Here is a 20,291-nt window from a genome sequence, read left to right as displayed (position 1 = left end):
AAGTAATCCATTAAATTTTCCCTCTGATAAAGCACTACCTGGTAGAACAATGAATGCACATTTTGTGTTTATAGCAGATGATGCTTTCCCACTGTCTAAGCGTCTACTGAAGCCTTATGCACTTAGAGGTATAACACATGATTGTAAAATATTTAATTATCGATTAAGTAGGGCCAGACGGATGATTGAAAGCTGTTTTGGCATTCTGGCTAATCGATTTAGGATTTTATTAAATCCTATAAATCTCTCACCTCAAAAAGTTGAAGTAATTGTATTAGCTTGTGTAGTTTTACATAACTATCTGGCAGAGACAAATTATCCAAATTACGTAGAAAATGTTACAGAAGAGATTTTTGAAAATGTGTTAGTAGGAATAGGACAACAAGGAGGTAATAATTCCACAAAATTTGCTCGAGATATTCGGGATGAATTTAAAACATTTTTCAATACTAGTGGAGCTGTTTCTTGGCAAGAAGCTGCAATACAAAAACATAATACTTAAATTTTTAAAATCAACTTGTGTTAGATTATTACAGTAGCCATTATAATGTTTTTTTTACCATTCTGCATTACACTTTATATTTGTAACTAATTATCATTTTGTAAGGCATTATACAATACATTTATAATTTCTACTTCTACATTAGTTTTTAGGATTTGATTTGTAATACATTTTAATTTTGAGACCACAAATTCGCCGAATATTTCCTCATTTCCCTTGGATACGACTACTTGATTTTGCATTGATGTGAATGCATTTGAAATTACATTCAAACTGCCAGTGGCTTGTTCAAATATTTTATCGGCAGAGTCGGTATGCGATTTCTTTTTACGCTTAAGCGGGGTATTGTTCGAGCTGGTCGATGGTGGTTCGGCTCGTGGTTGAGACAACTTTGGAGTATTTATATGGGCACCTTGATCGCCTTCGTCTGTTACTGTCTCGGTTAATGTATCATCAATATTATTTTCTTCATCCTAAAAATATTTTTACATTTCACATTTACTGCTGTAGCAGTTAACAATTTTAATATTATTTACATAATATTCCTGAGGACTGCTGGAACCGCTGATATCTTCTATGGTGTCCGTGGCTTTTCTAATTATATTGTGATCCAACAGAAAAAGAAGTTTACTGTAGTACCATAAGGTGGGATGGTAAACCTACAACAAAAAGATTAATTATTCCTTTACAAATTTAACTTCAGTAACGGTAACTGTCGCGTGCCGAAGAAAAATCTGGTCAAGGATAATTACAAACGTATGACCTGCATAACATTTGATGTCGTACAAGTACATTTTCCCAGACTTTTATTAAGACACCTATTTTGTATCTGTAAAATTGTTTACTTACAGCATCATCGCCTGCTCCACTACATTTGGACGCTTGCACTTTTTTGTGTTCATTGAAGAAGTTGGTCCTCAGACCTTGTAGCTTCAATTTTATTTCGTGGCTGTTAACATTTGGGCGAACACTTCTTAACGCCTTTTCAATGACTTGCATAGCACATGCTCTAGCATGTTTGTTTTTATATTCTGCACTCTTGGTCATATACAAACAGGGCCATCGTTGATAATTATCAACTAAAGTTTCTACTTGGTCGTGTGACCACGACATGATTGCATACCACACTTGCTAACGAAAGCACCAGAGACAACTCTTTTATTTGTTTCTCTATGGAAAGCACCAGCAAATCTTCAACACCAGGTAAACAAATAAACATAACCACACATTTCACAATTCGTTCATGGCTATCATCGCATTGCGCTCACTAGCGCGCAGATTTCGTATAAAATAACCGAATTTTTAGAACGAGTTTTAAAAAAATTTTCACACAAAAAATTTTGTACAAAATTTCACACAAACTAGCGAGAAATTGTGTTTGCATCGACACTAAATAATTTGTCAAAAGTTTTGTCTAAAATTGTGTATAAAATTTAGCGTCGTGTCATACTGGCTTTAGTTAGGAGGAGAGAACACAAAATAACTTACCAAATAAGAAAAAGAAATCATCTGAAAAATGTTTCGAGCACACCTTCAAATTAGGAGTAATTGGTTTATCAATTTTAAGTTTAATTTTCCATGCCTTTTGTAAATCTACTTCTTCTTGAATTCCCAGTTTTGTTACAATGTGCACTTTATATTTACCACTAGGAGGAAAACTATGAAGACTTATACCTGAATTTAATGCGCATTTACTTTTACAACCGTGCACACTACAATATTGATTGCTTTTTGCCATTGTAAACAGCTGAAAACAATGTAAACAAATAACCAAAATGGAGTTGCTCTCCCAAATGTAATGATTTAACTTGCCGCCACCAGATGTCTCACGATTATTTGGAATCGCGAATCAGTCCTAGTTTATTACGGAGATATGCAAACCGCAAACGTCCCAAAGGTTTTGTGAAGATATCACCTAATTGTTCAGCACTAGAGACATGCTCGAGTTTTAGAATACCGTCACGAAGTTTTTCCCGGATAAAGTGAAATCTAACCTCGATATGTTTAGACCGTTTGTGGAACTCGGGATTTTTAGCAAGTTTTATGGCGCTTAGGTTGTCCACATATAAAGTAGGCACAACTTGGTTAATTCGGTTAACAATTTGTTTAACCAAATTAATTCTTTTGTAGCTTCACAGGCAGCCACATATTCAGCCTCGGTAGTTGAGAGCACCACACATTTTTGCTTCTGACTTACCCACGTCACACTAGCACTCCCGAACTTACAAACGATACCCGTTGTTGATCTCCGTGTGTTGCTATCGCCTGCAAAGTCCGCGTCACTATACACGATCATTGTTCCACGGCCCGATTTATAAAATAAGCCTAAATCAACAGTTCCCTTTAGATAACGTAGAATTCTTTTCACGGACTGCCAGTCGGCTACTGTAGGAGCACACAGTTTCTGTGAAATGACACTTATCGCGTATGAAATGTTTGGACGAGTCGTTATTGCTAAAAACATTAAACTGCCTACCGCTTCTCGGAAGGGAATGGTTTTACTTAATTCAATTTTATATATTTATATTTTATATTATTTATATATTTTATATATATATTGTTCGAAAGGGGTACTGACACAATTACAGTCACTCATTTTGAACTGCTTCAATACTCGCAGCTTGGTGAATAAAAATCGAACCGTCACTCAGACATTTAATTTCAATACGAAGAAAACGCTCTACCGATACGACCGTTATTTCAAATTTCATCACGAGATGCTGTACAAATGATTTGATTTCATTTTTGTCTGTCCCTGCAATTAACCCGTCATCCACGTAAACTACCACAATTAGTTTACTCGGATGATTTCGTAAAAATAAACAAGGGTCGGCACTGCTCACACAGAAATTTTGTTCGCACATAAAGTTAAACAGCTTTTGGTTCCAGCATCGTGGAGATTGTTTTAAACCATACAAACTTTTATTTAGTTTACACACCCGATTAGTTGCGTCTCGAAAACCTTCCGGTTGGCTCAAGAATATTTCTTCCTCCAAATCCCCGTAGAGTTTTTCTGCTGCTGCCACACCGAGCACGGTCCTTATTGTTTCGTACCTCGCAACCGGACTAAAAGTTTCTTGAAAATCAATCCCATGCTTTTGAGAGCACCCTTTCGCTACTAATCTGGCCTTGAAACGCTCAATTGTGTCATCCGTTTTAGTCTTGATTTTGTATACCCATCTGCTCTGTATTGCCTTCTTGCCTTCAGGTAATACCTGCAGTGTCCACACTTGGTTTTTGTTTAGGGCTTGAATTTCCTCTGCCATGGCCTTTGTCCACTCCTCAGAATTTGAAGATCTCATCGCCTCTGCGTACGACTGCGGCGCATCTTCTGTGGTTTCTGCTATCAAAACGTAATCATTTAAGTACCTTGGCATCCGACGTTCCCGTTGGTCCACCCGAAGTTGCTCTAAGACCACTCTGCTTCCTCTTCAGATCCAGCGTCTGCGTGGGTTGTTGTAGCCAGCTCCGATTCATCTCTGATTTTTAATGCAGTTTCCAAATTTCCATCCTGGTGCTCTTCATCCTGAAGTATTGTAGGCGGTTTTCTTAAAACAACTTTCTCGTCCTTAAAGACAACGTCTCTACTTTTTATGACTACATTACTCGAACGTACCCATACACGAAAACCATCCTTTTCGTCACAATACCCAACGAAGGCACCCAGAACACTTTTTCGATCCCATTTTTGACGTTTTTGACTGGGTATATGCACAAAGCATTCAGTGCCAAAAACTTTAAAGTGCTTAATTTCAGGTTGCGGTTGCTGACCTCTTCTCCACAGTTGAATTGGGCTTTTGTCGTTCATACTGGTGGGTCCAGTTCTGTTGAGGACGTGAGCTGCTGTATTCACTGCTTCTGCCCATAATCTCACTGGCAGGTCCTTGGAATGTATCATCGATCGTGCACTTTCAACGAGCGTCCGATTTTCCCGTTCCGCGACACCGTTTTGTTCCGGCGTATAAGGCATAATTGTCCGTAAATTAATACCTTTCGAATCAAGCAACTTGAATTCCTTATTGTTAAACTCAGTTCCACCGTCACACAATATTTCTTTTATATTGTTCCCGACATTTTCACATTCGTTTAAATATTGTTTTAAACAGGCAACCACCTCAGTTTTTGATTTAATAAAAAACACAAGTCGATAACCCAAAAATTCGTCTTTGTAGCAAAGAAAATAACGTGCACCTCCAACGGATACTTCTTGCATTGGTCCGCATGTATGAATTCGTTCACCTGCCCTGTTGCAAATGTTTCATAGAAAACAATCCGTTCCAATAAAAATTCTATTGTGTCTTATTGGTTTATATTGGCAGAATTGGAAACGGTCTGGAGAACGATCTTAGTTTTGTTGGCTACTATAGCGTAAATCCAATAGCATTGGCCGTTATTGTAAATGGGTGATTCGAATTGTAAAAAAAAACTATTGTGGTTACACAATAGAAACGTTTGAATTTCTATTGGGACTTTCCAACAAGATGCACAATCGTTTTTGTATCTGTTGGCTTCTAACGTGTTTTTCCAATATTATTGTATTTGAAAGGGAATAAACAAGTTTTCCATTGTGAAAATTAATTGTTGGGAATTCCCAATGTAAATGTTACGATTTATATTGTGAATTTTCAATAGAAACAAGCACCGTTTTGGTATTAGTTGTCTCCTAATGGTGTGTTATTGCTTCTATTACCTTACCTGTTGGATTTGAGTGGTTATGATTTGATGGAGAAATAGCAGCGTTTTTTGTAGTTTTCAATTGGGGAATTTGTGTAGGTATCTACCGCGCATTCGCATTTCGCATACGCAAGACGAGACGTAACCATAACCACGAATTCTTTGCGTGTATTTTTATTTCCAAGTTTCTATTTTAACGATTTCGGTTTACGAAGACAAATACCTAAACTGTAGGTAAGTGATATAATTTTTGTGTTATTTTTAATTACAATGGTCGTATTTGTTGTGTTGATTATGTACAACCTATACCTACAACTTTATAGGTTAGGTATGGCATTTGTTATTATTCCTATTATTTATTTATGAAACAATAATGTATATAATGCCAGTAGGTCATTTTATGTGGCAAAAGATTTTCGAGTAAATACAAGTCTAGTATTTTCTAGGGGGAATGTGACAAACAATTAATAAAACAATATCGATATTGTATCTTGAGCATTCCTCCGATTCCTGCTTAAGAGTTATACGACCCCATTAATGAAACATAATTGTACAGAATAGGGCTCATAGTACTATTTTTTCTGTTTCTGTTTTTCAGTGACGCTTCGAGTTTAAACAATATTAGAAGATGTATGCATATGTCATCTTCGAAGAAGACAATGTGCCACTTGTCGTGTCTATTATTAATTAATGACATAAAATTTAAAAATTCAACTTACGAAAACTATAATTCGGCAAAAACGTACAAAGTAAAATATACCGATGGTCATTTTTATAAGGCTTTTATCATCGCAGTAGCGGGTAAGTTCCATAAAAGCTTGATTGGTTTTGTTGTTAGTATGAAGGTATTTGTTTAGAAACAATGGAAGAGGTCAAAATGAAAGCCGAGGAGAAGCGTATTCGTTTGCCTGCTGCCAAACTGAGGGAGTTAAATGTTGCAAACGATGAGATTAGTTCATCGGACAATGAAAATATTCCTCTTAATACAGTGCGAGCAATAGTATTATTACACAATATAGAAAATAAATATTGAACATTACAAGAAAGCATCAAACAGTCTCTGGAAATATGAACGTAGTCTCAAATTACTAATGTTGTTACACCATGCTTTACTACATTCACATTGCCAAAGAGTCGTTTATGTTTTTTTTTAAATTATATAATATACGATATAATACAATGCGATCAAATATGAGTTGCAGTCGCGTCGCCTTTGGAATTTTTGTTTACATGGGAAATCATATTTAACTTGAACTACCAAAGGCGACTTCAATGTCATTCCTTTTTTGATCACCTGTTACTTTATTCAGATGGAACGAAATTCCACAAAAAAACAAAAGAAGAGTCAGGAGAGAGCATACCAATTAGAAAATTATCACAAAATAATGAAGTCTGTGTCAAATCAAGAAATGCCCATGGATCTGCCAAATACTATGGAAAGTAAAAATTGGAAAGAAAAATATGAAGAATTAAAAAAAGAAAACAAAGCATTAACGGAAGAAGTCCAAAAGTTAAAGGAGCTAAATATTAACTTACAAGAGGAGGTGATAGCAAAATTTAAAAGTATAGGTAAGAATGTGAAACATCTTCACCAAGATAAAGTAATCTGTCATTATATAGACTTCATGCAAAATCCGATTCCACCAATGGTAACTATGGACAGCCAAGAAACTTCCAAACCGATCCCCGATGATGTTCCAGTGGGCGGACTATATGATGGCCAAGTAAAAGTGTTTCTCATATACTTATGACAATTTTATAAAAACTAATTGTTAAAGATTCACATTGGACGAGGAGAATGGTTACCTGTAGCCATTTTTAATATGTGTATGGCAAAAAAAAAAGATTCTATCTTTATCAAAGAGATTGCGTGTTCCTTATTTTCGCCAGACGTATTATCTACATCATCAGTGACTGGTCAACCTGGTAATAAGACCTCAAATCCTGCCAAGCCTGCATTAGACCCCACCAAACTTCTTGCAATTGAAGGTAATTGGTTAATATGTAGATTAATCATTTGAATACATGTTTAGGAATGTCACTCCGTAGATATACTCCAATTCAGAATGTTTCAAAGAGGCGATACCCCTGATCTAAAAATTATCAGAAACTGTGTCCATAAACACGTTCGTGATAAAATTCAGGACCTCATTAGACCACCAAGGGCGTCAAAATCCAAAAAATTAAATAGTCAGAGCAACCCTCAGCATAGATTGTCACCTGAGGAACCTCAAGTAGTAGAAGAGCATGTGCAGGATGCAAATATGGGTATGTTAAATATGATTTTTTTATCTTTAGTACTAATACACCTTTTTATCATTTCTAGAAATTGTTGTGCCTAATACCTTTATCACTGAAAATGCTGTAGTCCTAGTAGATGAGTTAGGAGTTGAAATTGGCCATATATAGTAACGATCAAATTTATTGAATTTCTACTACATTTGGGAATTCACAAATAACTTTTGTTTTACCAGTATCAATAAAAATACATTTAGATTCGTAGTCAGACATAGATATTAGTAGTAATTCATAGGTACTCTCTTTAACATAAAACATATGATTTAGTGTAACTTGCCCACAAATGTATGGTTGTGTGTGTAATTTTTTAACTAGCATAAATGCTTTTTCCTTGTAAAGGATAAATTCTAAAATCTCAACAAAATCTTGGCATTTTGTTTTTATAACAGCGTTACATTTTTTCGATACATTCATGTAATCATTGCTATGAAGCATAGTGTTATTATACACACATCTCTTGTAAATAAAACCATTTTCAGGTACATCAGTTTTCAGGCTATGAAGATCTTCGAAATTGTTAGTTCTTAAAAATTTTAATTTCGTTATCATTTCACTGGCATTTATAAGAGACGCTTTTCCTAACAAAATGCTTTCACCTGCAACAGTCTTTCTTTTGTAATGCCTTTTGTGGCCCACAATTAGATTATTACAGAATATAACAGAATTTTCATTAATAACGTTATTACTTTGAATACGAGGCACAAATGTATTAAAATTATATAATTTCTTAGCAATTTGCTTTCCAATTCCTTTAGGTCCTTTGATTTGCTTTTTAATATGAAAAATTCCTGACTCAAAAGGGAAAGTGCTGTTACACCAAAGTGGGCCTGTTTTTTTTACACAAACAGGTAAGTGCAACATTGTATGCATGTTAAAAGTCATTGCTTCGGGACCGTAATATTCGTTCGCTTGTTTTACAAATAAGAATAGGAGCTCTTGTGCTATATCTATTTCTGAAGGCAGTATCTTGGTTTTTAATAGAATGAAAACTGCCTGTACTAATAAGGAGAAGTGTTCAAGGTATTTCTGTTTTAAAATGTTGTTTAAACATGGCAGTGAATAATAAAGAAGCCAGTTCTTCCATTCGGAAGCTTTCCACTTACAGCGTTCTGCTATTATAGATCTGGGCGCCCTATGTATCTCATTTGGCGGCCTTATGTTGCACAGATGTTTGTTGATTGCTTGAATATCGTTAGGTCTACCAATATAATATGTGTGTTTGTTTGAGTTGCTAAATGAAATCCAGAGATCCCACAGTTGTTTCACTACACCTGAAAGGAAAAAAGATAATAGATATTTAATTTTCTGCAGTTCTTCAATTTACCTAATAAAACGCCATGCATATAATCTAGCGGAAATGACCACACAATGTCAAAGTACGGTGTTAATAAGATAGATGCTGGCCCCTTTACTCCATTAATATTAGTAACTTCATAGTTCTGAGCGTGTAACTCTCTCAAGTCTCTCATATGCAGATCGTGTGTTCTTAAAGTAGATGGAGTTTCTTCATGCACATACTTTACACGCTTGATTACACTTGTACCTGAATGGTAGCACCAACTACATCCATAATACCCATTAAATTTCAAACGATTTTGAATTACAGGTCTTGCTACTGAATCCACTGAGCAAAAGAGTGGTAGTAATTTATAAGTCTTTTCTTCTTCGTCAAACCGAACTTTTACACCAATTTCGTAAAGTTTCTTTGCCGTTACATTAAACTCATCTATAATCAAGTTCATTAAATGTACATCTGGTTCACATTTGCCAACCCAAACACCTATAAACACCAACTTATGAAACCGATCTTTTGAACAAATCTCATTAATGAAAAGTTGAACAGGCCACATTGACTTTTTGGAGGACGTAAAAATAGCAGCCCCATCTGTACTAAAGTTGTATGTCAAATCAAACTTTACTTTATTTTTTAAGTTTTTATAAACTTCACCATCATAATAGTCACATATTAAATTATTTTCTGAAGGTTTTGGATCTAATAAGACAGATTCTTTTAACAAATATTCAATCCTGGGTGTCGGATCTATCATTATGTAAACATTTTCACTATTTATGGTTAAATGATGTTCTTCCCGGCAATTTTCATTAGGACAAATGGATATATGATTTTTAAATTTTTTTTTTGTAACACTTTCCTCCAATTTTGTTTTACATTTTGTACAATAAAATGTATATTGAACAGCGCTGTCATCAGGATCGAACATTTTAGACATATAATACTTAGAGGTGTCAAATAAGTCATCATCAAGACTATTTGAACATATCTTAAGCATTTCAAATATATCTTGTTGTGCTTCATTTGTAAATCCGTGTTGTAAACTTAAGGCATATACCATACACATGACATCTTTTTGGGTAAGTTTTGCTTCTTTAAAAATATATTCTTCATTATTATTCCATAACTGTTCAAATGAATCTTCATTTGGAATATTCGTGTGGACATCGACATCTGAATTTTTCTCACTTGGGATTATATGATCATCTATAGTATTTTTTAGGTCATGTGGTTGGTTTATTTCCAAATTATCGTCATTTGCTTCATTTATATCATCACTCTGAGAGTTTTCTAAATTTTGAGCTGAGATACTTGCGGTGTCTACGCTTACCGATATGCCTAGAATAATAACTTTGTTGTGTAATGTTACTTATCGCATGTTATGTACAGCAAGATTCACAAGAAGTGGGCGTAGGTGATAAAAATAATATTTACTAACTTATACCTAGTAAACTTTGGCCCAATACTCAATAGATACTGAGATATTGAAATTATTAGAATGTTATCTGAAACGGAAAGTTCTGTTTGTTGCAGAAATTTGCGAACAATGCTGTACAATTGACAATATTCACAAATTTAATGTGGAGTTTGAACACTTACTATCGGCTATTAATACTAAAGAGCAATAGAGCATATTATAATACCATTAGTCAACACATTTTTTGAATAGAAGTCTAAAGAAAAGCTAATATTTACTATGTATACCATGTTGCAAAGTTGAGAGTGAGAAAGTAATAAGTCTTCAAGGGCTAATGATCAATATTTACAATCAATATTTATCATCTTACCAACTTGTTTCCAATGTCGTATTGTTCTTTCACTAACTAAGGGATTCACATTTGGTACAAGGTACTGCTTATTAACTCTTTTGCGTTTGCGAAATTCTGACATTTTCTGAAGTTCTCCTAGCCGCAAAAGGAACTTTAAAACAATGAATCACATTTCTATTTATAGAATATTTTCCCTAAACTTTCTATAGGTTTTTATAGAATATGGTTGGGAAGTGGTTGAATTCTATAGGATATAACCAGTGGTCGAAGTGGTAACTATTTTTTACCGGTATGGTTTAAAGTAATAAAATGTTAGACAGTGTGTATGCATTTTTATATAAAAATACAAACAAAAAATTTGAAAAATACATTCATATCAGTATTTGATTAGAAATACTAAATACAAAATTAATTAAGGTGATCCCACAGAAGTTGATAGGGTGAATCGCCCAGTTAGCCGGCCACCACCCGTTCTCGGCCACTTTAGGAGAATTAGGGAATAAATTAGTACAAACTTTTGTTTCGATCCGCGATTTTTACAGATCCTACTCAACACTCCTTTCCCCACCACTTTACGGATCACGCCATTTTTTTAAGCACATGTCACCATAAAAAATGGCAGTTAAAAGTTGGCTCTTGTGAAACGTGCGTGCCTGCGGCTGTTTACTGCAGATTTGCTAGGGTACATCTCATAAGGGAATAGTGATTATTTTGTGTAATACTGATTATAAAGGTAAGTGTTATTAAATTTTAGATAAATAATATGTCGATGTACTATTATATTTAAGAAAATAATGATAATTCATAAGTACTAATTATTTTATGGGGTGGCCGGTAAACTGGCTTAACCAAAACGCTCAATCCACTTCTCGGCCAGGGTGGCCGAGAACAGGTCGTAGAGCATGATATTGTTTATCTTTTTTTGTCTTACTGGTTCATAATAATTCGTATCCTTTTCTCTGGCATACTTAGGACAGTTAGTACCACAAAATAGCCAGTTTTCGGCCGGACTATCTAAAAAAGCGCGGGAAATAAAAATGTTTAAAAGAGCGGCCGAGAAAAGGTATCTTGGCCTTTTTTCGGCCATTACCTTTAACTTATATTGGTTTTATGTGCTTTTTACCTGATTTCGTGTTAACCCCATTTTCTCGTCATCTAAGATTTCCTGAACCTATAAAAAAAGGTTCAGAAAATAAAAAAAAAGAGAAATTGCCAAGTGCTATCTCGTCCAACGCTTGGCGAAAACATATTGAAAAGCAAGAGAAAGGAAGACTAAATAAACAGGAAGCTCAGCAGAAGAAAAAAGATGAAAGACTGGAAAAACAGAATAAAAAAAATGCAAAAAAAGATATAAAACAGTCAAAAAAAAATGCAGCAAAGAAATTAAAATTGATGTGTTCTCTTTGCGAAGATGAATTGGTAAGTGACACAGAAGATGATTCTTTAAAAAACCTGGGATGCGATGCATGCCCTAAGTGGTTTCATTTAGCTTGTACTGAGTTATCTAATTTATCATACAATGAAGCTTCAACTAGAGATTTCTTGTGTAGTTCCTGCAAATAAGTTTTAATGAGTACAAATTATTTACTCCTCTTTTTAAGGATATCTATTTATGTTTATTTTTAAGGTTTTTTTATTAGTTACTTATATTAAAATAGGCAACTTGGAATATTTTTGTTTTATTTATCTACTTAAATATTTTGATTAGAATCTACTACTGACTGCAATAAAATTAATTTTTTTGATTATCTGTACCTAGGCACCCATTTTCCATTCATTTCTCCTTTTATTTTAATGCTTAAACAACACGGCCGAAAAATGGGATTTATCGGCCACCCATGCCGAGAACTGGCATAGTCTTGGCCGAGAAAATAATCAAGTGACCGAGAACTGGCAATAAGGACATTTTTTAGGATTTTATTAACAAAAAAAAACTTAAATAGATTTGACATTTTTGAATGATTAAATTTAATTAAGTAAACTACGTGCTATCCAATAAAATAATCAAAATTGGATTTCAATCATTCTGCAATTTTTAAACGTCGGTTTAAGGTGAAAATTCAGTTAAGTGGCCGAGAACTGGGCGATTCACCCTATTCAGTTGTCAAATTTGGAGCTTGGTCCTTCTGACGTGCAGCACATTTCGTATAATCAGCATCACGGCGTCCTAGTAACATCCATGCTTTAACATAAGTTTGAGGTTTAAATAGGGGAAGCGGTGGACCAACACATTTTATGAATAGCAATGAAGACACTGTAGTTACTTTTAGTTTATTTCTTAAATCCGAATGAATAATGTTCATTGCACTGAATATGCGTTCGCACTCCGCTGTTGAAACAACTAATGTATTAACAGTTTTCATCAGCAAATCTAACGGTTTAGACACAATGCCAGAATCTACATATTCGCGAAAGCTTCTTACATAGTCGTGACCAGATAGTTTAAACTTTTCACACAACACTCGAATTTCATCTTCTCCGTACCTTATGCTGGGTTCTTGGGGCCACTGGTTACGGTCAAATATTTCTAAAGTTTTTACAAATTTATTGTAATCTTCGGAAATTTGTGGTTCCGTTCCTGATCGGTGAGAAGAAAATCTTAGTAAACGTTGCTTCAGATTATTAGTCAGGCTTCTATAAAACTGTGCACTATTTATTTTAGTCACTCTTCTACCGTTGTGCAATTTGACATGACGAAATTCAAGTACATTTATAGAGGTTTCTACTTGTTTAAGGTATATTCCTGGATTATCAATCATTGATTCTACCACGCGAATCTGTCGTGTAATTAAGGCGTGAGCTTCAGGAAGGGTTTTGTTACGTTTTTGTAATTCCAGAGATAAATACGAAAGTTCTGAAAGAGCGTCATACAATAATCCTAAATTATAAACGAATCCGGTTTCAGTTAACCTATCTTTCAACCCAGAATATGTGCATCTTTCCTTACTTTGCCTTGACATGTCAATGGAAGCGTTGTCAAAATGTTGATACAGGGCGTTGTAGTTGCTCCACACAGCTTTTACTGACCTTAAACTTGAAGAAACCCAGCGTGTGTCGAGTATACGTCCTATAGAATACAGCTGAACGTCTAAATTTGCCGCACATCGTTTTAATTCGTATTGATTTTTTGGCGAAGCACTATATAAACTATACAACTTGTCGAAAAATATCTTAAAATGATTGATGCCATCAACTTCCTCCAGTACGTCATGGACTGCTAGTTCTAAACGGTGGTTAGAACAGTGCCATACTACTAAATCTGGATATTGACTAATTAACTGTGTAGCTACTCCAGATTTTTTTCCAATCATGTTTGATGCTCCATCAGAAGCAAAACAAACGAAATTTCTAGCCAAAAAATCGTTTGTAAACCCATGTTTTTCCAAGCAAAGCATCAACATGTTAAGGATGTTTGAAGAAGTGGTGGTTTCTAAATCAATTAAATCCAAAAAGAATGTTACAGGTTTCCGAATGTGGTAACGTTGTTTTGATGCATACCACTAGTACTGTATTTTTACTAACAGAAGTAGTTTCATCAATTAGAACAGATATCTTGGACTCATTTTGGATAATTTGACTGACAATTCTTTTTCGCATTTCCGTTGCAATATGGTTTGCAATGTCGGCGCATGCATGATCTGAGTGTAAAATGCGACCCATCTTTAAACCATTTAATACTTGCATATCTATATCAGAAGTTAAATCTGTAAAAGGCCTACCTTTTTTATGATGTTATAAACTGTTGTAAATACACGATTGGTACTTTCACAAATGTCTGTACTTTGGTTAGTAAGACTGGTCTTTAATCTTTCTTTGTGAGATTCTGTCAGAATTTCCTCAGCATATCTGTGGGCTTCACTGGTCTTATGATGAAAGATTTTTTTTCTGAGGGATTGACGTTGCTTTTTTGTGGAATCTCCAAACGCCGCGATGTTACAATTAACCCACTCAGTCGAAACTTGAACGCCTTGTTTTTTAGGAACATTGCCGAGATTTTTAATTTTCTTGCACGTACTACAACCTAGTTTTTTTTCTTTTGTTTCAAGCCATTTATATTCTACACATTTTCTATTGTACATTTCTATTGTCCAACACTCGGGAACATCGGGTAAATTATTAAATTTCAATTTCTTTGCCCCACTCTCACTTTCATCAGTTTCATCACCGCTATTATTGTCACGTTCAACACTATCAGATTCTGATTGGGAAGGCAAAAAATAATCCGCGTCAGCGTCTCTGTCCATGTTGTCAGTACTAGCACCAGCACCACTATCGTTATCGTTCTTTTTACGTTTCAGCCAATTAAGGAGGGACATTTTTCACATTTAAAGTGACTTAAAGTTAAAAAGCTTGAAAATAAAAAAACAATACAACAATGCAGTACAATAAATAATAACTTAAACTGAGAAGTGCAAAATCTTCTTTGCGTGTTTGTACACAATGGCAGACTGCAGACCACTGAAGTTTTTAGAACCACAAGCAATCCGTAAGTAGCTTTGGGAGTGGGTACTACGTATGCGCCTAAGAAATGCGCAGTGTCCAGAGCGTTATAACGATCGTTAGGAACACCTTTCCCTTTGCATTTCTCAAATAACAAATAGAAATACGGACAAAAAATTCTGTAAAAGGTAAAACATATTAATATTACTAAGAACAAATCCAAAATACGGATCGAATGCGGAAAAGATTGCAAAACTACAAGATTTTGAGGTCGCACGCGCCGCATACCGGTATGCCTATGTGAAAAAAATTATTACCGGTATGTTTCACAAAAATAAAAAATCTAACGGTATGCCATACCGCCCCATACCGCCTCACTTCGACCACTGGATATAAATAAGTTTCTATTGTGTATTTATCCGTAACGAATGAATCCTATTGGTATCCAGTGGACTTTCCTAATCAAATCTTAATAAGTTTCTATTGGGACAAATTTCATTGGAAATGGTTGGGAAATGAATAATTTGTATGGGAATGCTGATTGGAGCGTATTATATTGTAATGTGTAATGATTGGGTCCTATTGGCACATAACGGAATTCCCAAGTCATATTTTTATAAGTTTTGATGGGGTAATTCTCAATGGCAATATACACATATTGGTGCCAATAGGACCCAATAAAAAAATTTATTGGTTCCAATAAGGCATTTACAACAGGGTGGTTGGGTTGCTTTACAATGGCGCGTACCAAATGGTCTTCGATGCTGCTTTCCATATGCACAACCGGTGCAAAATTCTTCCTCCGAACGGATATCGACATCTCTTAGTTTTAAGAGCGTTTTAACATGTCTTTTATTTTGATGGCAAAGCCGTTCGTGCCAAAGTTGCAAGGTATCTTCTTCTGTGGTTAAAAACGCAACGGCAGATTTCTCTGGAATGATGACTTCCATGTTTAGAATATACAGGCCCTTTTCAGATTTCGTTCCGCTCAACCTTACTCGGCCATTCTTACTGAAAATGCAACCAGATTGATTTGCACTAAAAGAAAAACCTTTATCTACAGTCTGACACACAGAAAATAGGTTCTGTCCAGCCTTTGGAACGTACCATACATTTGACAAGTGGTTAACTTCCCAAATTTCACGGTCACCGTCTTAACATTTATGGCACCTTCCCCGTAAGCATGCATGTAAGTATTGTTGCCTACCTTAATGGGTTTCGGTATTTCGAACCTGGTATACTCCACAAACCAATTTCTGTTGTATGTTATATGTGCCGAAGCACCCGAATCGACAATCCAATGGCCTTCCTCGGTTTCAAATCCGCTACACATAAATGCCTTACCCTCGGTCGTTGAGCTGCCACTTTTTGAGCTCCGATTCGATTTTCTGGGGCACTTACTCGAAAAGTGTCCCACTTCATGGCACCTGAAGCACTTTAGGTCCTTCTTTTCATTCGATCGACAAATAAAGCAACAGGCTTTTTACGTAACCCTTTCACAACCTCCAACACTCCATTGTGTTTCAACAGCAGTTCCACTTGCCGCTTCCAAGAGGCCCAATTTGAGGCGTCAACCAGCTTATCCACTTGTACTTTAAAATCCATTGTCTTTTTTTTGTTGGGAACAAAAGGTACGGTTTTTTTTCTTTAAACGCGGCGCGACCACGAGGAAAAAAGAAAAAACTAACTTCTCTTTTTGTTAAAAAAAAGAAAACGAATTCTACGCAGATTAACGGCCTGGGCCCATAACCTATTGAGGCCAATAATGGTAAACTGGTACACAAAATGTATATTATACTAATACAAAGGTTACAATAATAATTAACTTGAATAGCATAACATTTTAACGAGCAACGACCAAGATAAAACCACAAAGTCATACATGTATACAGTATATGTCAGAAGTTAAATTTGTAGTTCAACACCTATAAATTATGTACGTTAATATGAACAAAAGCATGGATATTACCTGCAAAAACATCTGTGAACATATAATTGGCATCACACACACCTTGCAAGATTATAGAATGGTAGTGATGTCTATTTACAATAACTTCCTTGATCTTGAGAAGGAGCCGTAATTGGTATATGTGTACCATCAACTGCCCCTAACACGCCAGGAAACCCCGCACGTTTGGAAAATTGCAGCATTACTTGATGTGCTTTCTGTCCGAGTGGGCCACACAATATAATTATATTTCGGTATCCATTCCGAAGATATTTTACTTTACTATGTAGTACGCCCTCTCTGTGCCATTACCACAAGGTTTAAAGAAAAAGAAGCTCTCCCTCTTCCCGCTCTGTTACAGGTATTATGTAGCAAGTGTGTTGTTCACAGTGATCCCAGATTTCACGATTTATCGTGAGATTTCACGATCTTGAGTTACATCTCACGATCTCACGAATACAGTAGTAAATCTCAAGATTTTCCGTATTTCAAAAAATACTTTCAATTTTTTAATCTGATTCATGAATAAAATTTATATGCACAAAACGAAACAGTTATTAAAACAATAGCACATTCAGCTGATTCAACAGTCATATGGATATGAGTAAAGAATGAGCTGAAGCAGCGTAAGCGTAACGTTAGTAACGTGATACCGACGTGAATGTTGAATGAATCATGATGTGTTGTGTTGTGTTTTTCCACGCTGCCTTATCCCTGGCCACTCAGATGTCGGCTTGCGCGCTCAGCGTATATTACTTTTACTAAGGAATTATTGTCTTGTAGAAATCCTTACGCATACCTATTATAGATAGAGAGATTTTAATTTTTAATTAGTCAGTTTAACTTTGGCACACCGCACAGTTCGGTTTCTAATGCAAATTTGCTAATTTCATTAGTCATAGTCAGTTTGGACCGTACCTGTACGTATACTCGGGTTTCTTCATCAACTTTATTATTGACAATATACGTAACTAAATAAACTATTAATCACTAATGTGCTGAAGCGAAAATGTCTTCCGGTTCCGATTCAAATCGTGTTGATAGTGACACAGATGATAGTTCACCTTCGGCTTCAACGTCGCGTAAGAGGCCTAAATTGGCGTACAAACAAAAATACAAGAAGGATTGGGAGAAACAAATGCCATGGTTACAAGAAAGCCAAAATGGAGCATCTTTTGGTTGGTAAGTTACGCCTATAGTTCATACGGAACACAAAGTGTTAAATATAGCTTAATTTTATATAGGTGTAAAGCATGCAAATGTGACATAAAAATCACCCATGGAAAGGGTGATTTGGTAAAACACGAGTATACATCAAAACATACGAAATCTTGTGTATCTACCGTAGGACAAAAAACCATTACGTCCATGTTTGCTGAGAAGACAAAAGAAATGACCACAGAGATGAGGGCAAAAGAAGCCGAGATACGAATTGCCGGTTTTGTCGCGGAACATAATCTTCCATTTAAGATAATGGAACATCTTCCAGATTTAATGCGTGCTGTGTGCAGTGACTCGGCCATCGCTAAAAAAATCAAATGCGGTCCTACCAAAATTAAATCAATTATTACAAACGTAACAGGTGAAACTCATCGGCAAAATCTAATAGCTTTGATGAACAGTAACAAATTTAGTTTAATTGCCGATGAGTCAACTGATCGCTCGTGCACTAAAAATTTGTGCCTAGTTGCAAGGATAAATTGTAATAACAATAATGTAAAAGACTACTTTTTGGCGTTAATTCCAATACATGACGCTACTGGCGCAGCTTTGTTTGAACATATAATTCAATTTTTCAATAAGTATGGAATTGATTTTAAACAAAACTGTATCGGTTTTGCTTCTGATGGAGCAAATAATATGATGGGGGGCCAAAATTCTGTCGTAAGTCGTATCAAAGAACTTATACCTGGAATATTTGTCATGAAATGCATATGTCACAGTTTCCACCTTTGCGCGTCATATGCGTGCGAAAAGCTTCCTGAAGAAGTTGAAAAATTCGCCAGATATGTTTATAATTACTTTTCCAATAGTCCCAAAAGAACTGAGGAATTGAAAGAATTTCAACAATTTGCTAATGTATCTCCAGTAAAAATGCTACACCCATCTTCTACAAGATGGCTGTCACTAGAGTCAGTTGTCACTAGGTTACTCACTCAATACGGCGCTTTAACGCTATACTTTACGGATAAAGCATCATCTAAAAAAGATCAAGCAGCATTTTCTATTTTACACCTTCTTCAACAACCTGAAACAAAATTGTACTTAGAATTTTTGGCTTATGCTTTACCATTTTTTAATAAATTAAATACGTTAATGCAAAGTGAACAGCCACAAATTCATACTATTTATAAAGAAGTCAGCAACACCATAAAAACAATTATGGAATGTTTTATTAAAGACAGTATCATGAGTAAATTAAATGTTTACGAGATAGATTTCCAAAATCCACGGAACTTCCAAAATATTGAAGAAATGTACTTTGGCGCCGTAATAAATAGCAGTGCTAATTCAGAGACCCTTTTGCAAATTAAAAAGCAATGCCTTCAATTTTATATTGAATCTTTAAAACAGATCTTGTCTAGATTTCCCTTAAAAGATTCTATTTTTTCAAAATTGGATTTCATGGATCCAGAGACTGTTGTAAATAGAAAAGTTAAATCTATTGCCGATGTTGTGTCACATTTTTCCAATCTGCACTCCCATAGTCTTCAAGACATCGATAGTCAATGGAGAATGTTGCGAAATATAAATTTTGATGATTTTAATTTATGTATTGGTGATGACATCGTATCATTTTGGCGGAAAGTTTCTAAAATAAAATTGGGTACCGGTGAACAAAAATTTGGTAAATTAATTGCTTTCGTATTTAATTTATTATCTTTACCGCACTCCAGTGCGAATGTAGAAAGGTGTTTTTCTCAAATAAATTTGAATAAAACCAATATGAGAAACAGATTAATTAGTAGTACCTTGGAGGGTATACTACTAACAAAAAGTTTGGTTTCCGAAGGCGGTCAATGCGATAAGTTTGAAATAAACAAAGAGATGTGTAAGAAAATGAATAGTACTGATTTGTACAAAAACAAAGAAAATGAGGGGTCTGATTTAGACTCTGATTAAAAATATAATTTTGTATACATATTACCTTGTTTTATTTCATATATGTATTAATGTATTTGAATTTTTACTTTGGTAAGTACAAAGGTCCACTATATTAAAAATTGTAAAGAAAAAATTAACACGCCGCTGCTTTGCCATTCAAAATGGAATTCTCACGATTTATCACGATTTTTTACGATCAACCTAACGAAATCTGTTCAATGCCATCTGTGATCACTGCATTCGTTCTCTTGTGCTAGCCAC

The 20,291-nt window shown here is 35.1% G+C and overlaps 3 protein-coding genes across 3 annotated transcripts; 2 read left to right on the top strand and 1 right to left on the bottom strand.

Annotated features, from left to right (window-relative positions):
* Window positions 1–588: 588 nt before the first annotated feature.
* Window positions 589–1,538, bottom strand: LOC116173453. Its single transcript, XM_031490941.1, has 3 exons — window positions 1,352–1,538; window positions 1,039–1,161; window positions 589–975 (listed from the first exon to the last, which is right to left on the bottom strand). Exons 1-3 carry the CDS (start codon window positions 1,499–1,501, stop codon window positions 589–591), a joined length of 660 nt encoding a protein of 219 aa, XP_031346801.1. The 5' UTR covers window positions 1,502–1,538.
* Window positions 1,539–5,868: 4,330 nt separating this feature from the next.
* On the top strand, window positions 5,869–8,208 carry LOC116174914. Its single transcript, XM_031492942.1, has 7 exons — window positions 5,869–5,977; window positions 6,034–6,164; window positions 6,487–6,745; window positions 6,797–6,900; window positions 6,955–7,165; window positions 7,226–7,444; window positions 7,503–8,208. The coding sequence occupies exons 2-7, from the start codon at window positions 6,039–6,041 to the stop codon at window positions 7,583–7,585; spliced, it is 1,002 nt and encodes a 333-aa protein (XP_031348802.1). The 5' UTR covers window positions 5,869–5,977; window positions 6,034–6,038; the 3' UTR covers window positions 7,586–8,208.
* A 9,690-nt stretch (window positions 8,209–17,898) lies between these two features.
* LOC116174152 (SCAN domain-containing protein 3-like) lies at window positions 17,899–20,262 on the top strand. The gene is made up of 2 exons (XM_031491974.1): window positions 17,899–18,107; window positions 18,170–20,262. Exons 1-2 carry the CDS (start codon window positions 17,935–17,937, stop codon window positions 20,046–20,048), a joined length of 2,052 nt encoding a protein of 683 aa, XP_031347834.1. The 5' UTR covers window positions 17,899–17,934; the 3' UTR covers window positions 20,049–20,262.
* The last annotated feature ends 29 nt before the right edge of the window (window positions 20,263–20,291 follow it).

This window comes from Photinus pyralis, unplaced genomic scaffold (genome assembly GCF_008802855.1).
Source record: "Photinus pyralis isolate 1611_PpyrPB1 unplaced genomic scaffold, Ppyr1.3 Ppyr1.4_LG6, whole genome shotgun sequence".
NCBI lineage: Eukaryota > Metazoa > Arthropoda > Insecta > Coleoptera > Lampyridae > Photinus > Photinus pyralis.
This window is presented reverse-complemented; position numbering and strand designations above follow the sequence as displayed.

Bases quoted from the DNA above. Each gene is read 5' to 3' on its own strand.
- LOC116173453 (XM_031490941.1), bottom strand. From the start codon at position 1,501: ATGCAAGTCATTGAAAAGGCGTTAAGAAGTGTTCGCCCAAATGTTAAC. The intron at 1,162-1,351 runs GTAAGTAAACAA...TTTTTGTTGTAG, and splicing joins GTGGAGCAGGCGATGATGCT to GTTTACCATCCCACCTTATG. The intron at 976-1,038 runs GTAAATAATATT...AAATATTTTTAG, and splicing joins GCAGTCCTCAGGAATATTAT to GATGAAGAAAATAATATTGA.
- LOC116174914 (XM_031492942.1), top strand. From the start codon at position 6,039: ATGGAAGAGGTCAAAATGAAAGCCGAGGAGAAGCGTATTCGTTTGCCT. The intron at 6,165-6,486 runs GTGCGAGCAATA...TACTTTATTCAG, and splicing joins AAAATATTCCTCTTAATACA to ATGGAACGAAATTCCACAAA. The intron at 7,166-7,225 runs GTAATTGGTTAA...GTCACTCCGTAG, and splicing joins CAAACTTCTTGCAATTGAAG to ATATACTCCAATTCAGAATG.
- LOC116174152 (XM_031491974.1), top strand. From the start codon at position 17,935: ATGTCTTCCGGTTCCGATTCAAATCGTGTTGATAGTGACACAGATGAT. The intron at 18,108-18,169 runs GTAAGTTACGCC...AATTTTATATAG, and splicing joins AATGGAGCATCTTTTGGTTG to GTGTAAAGCATGCAAATGTG.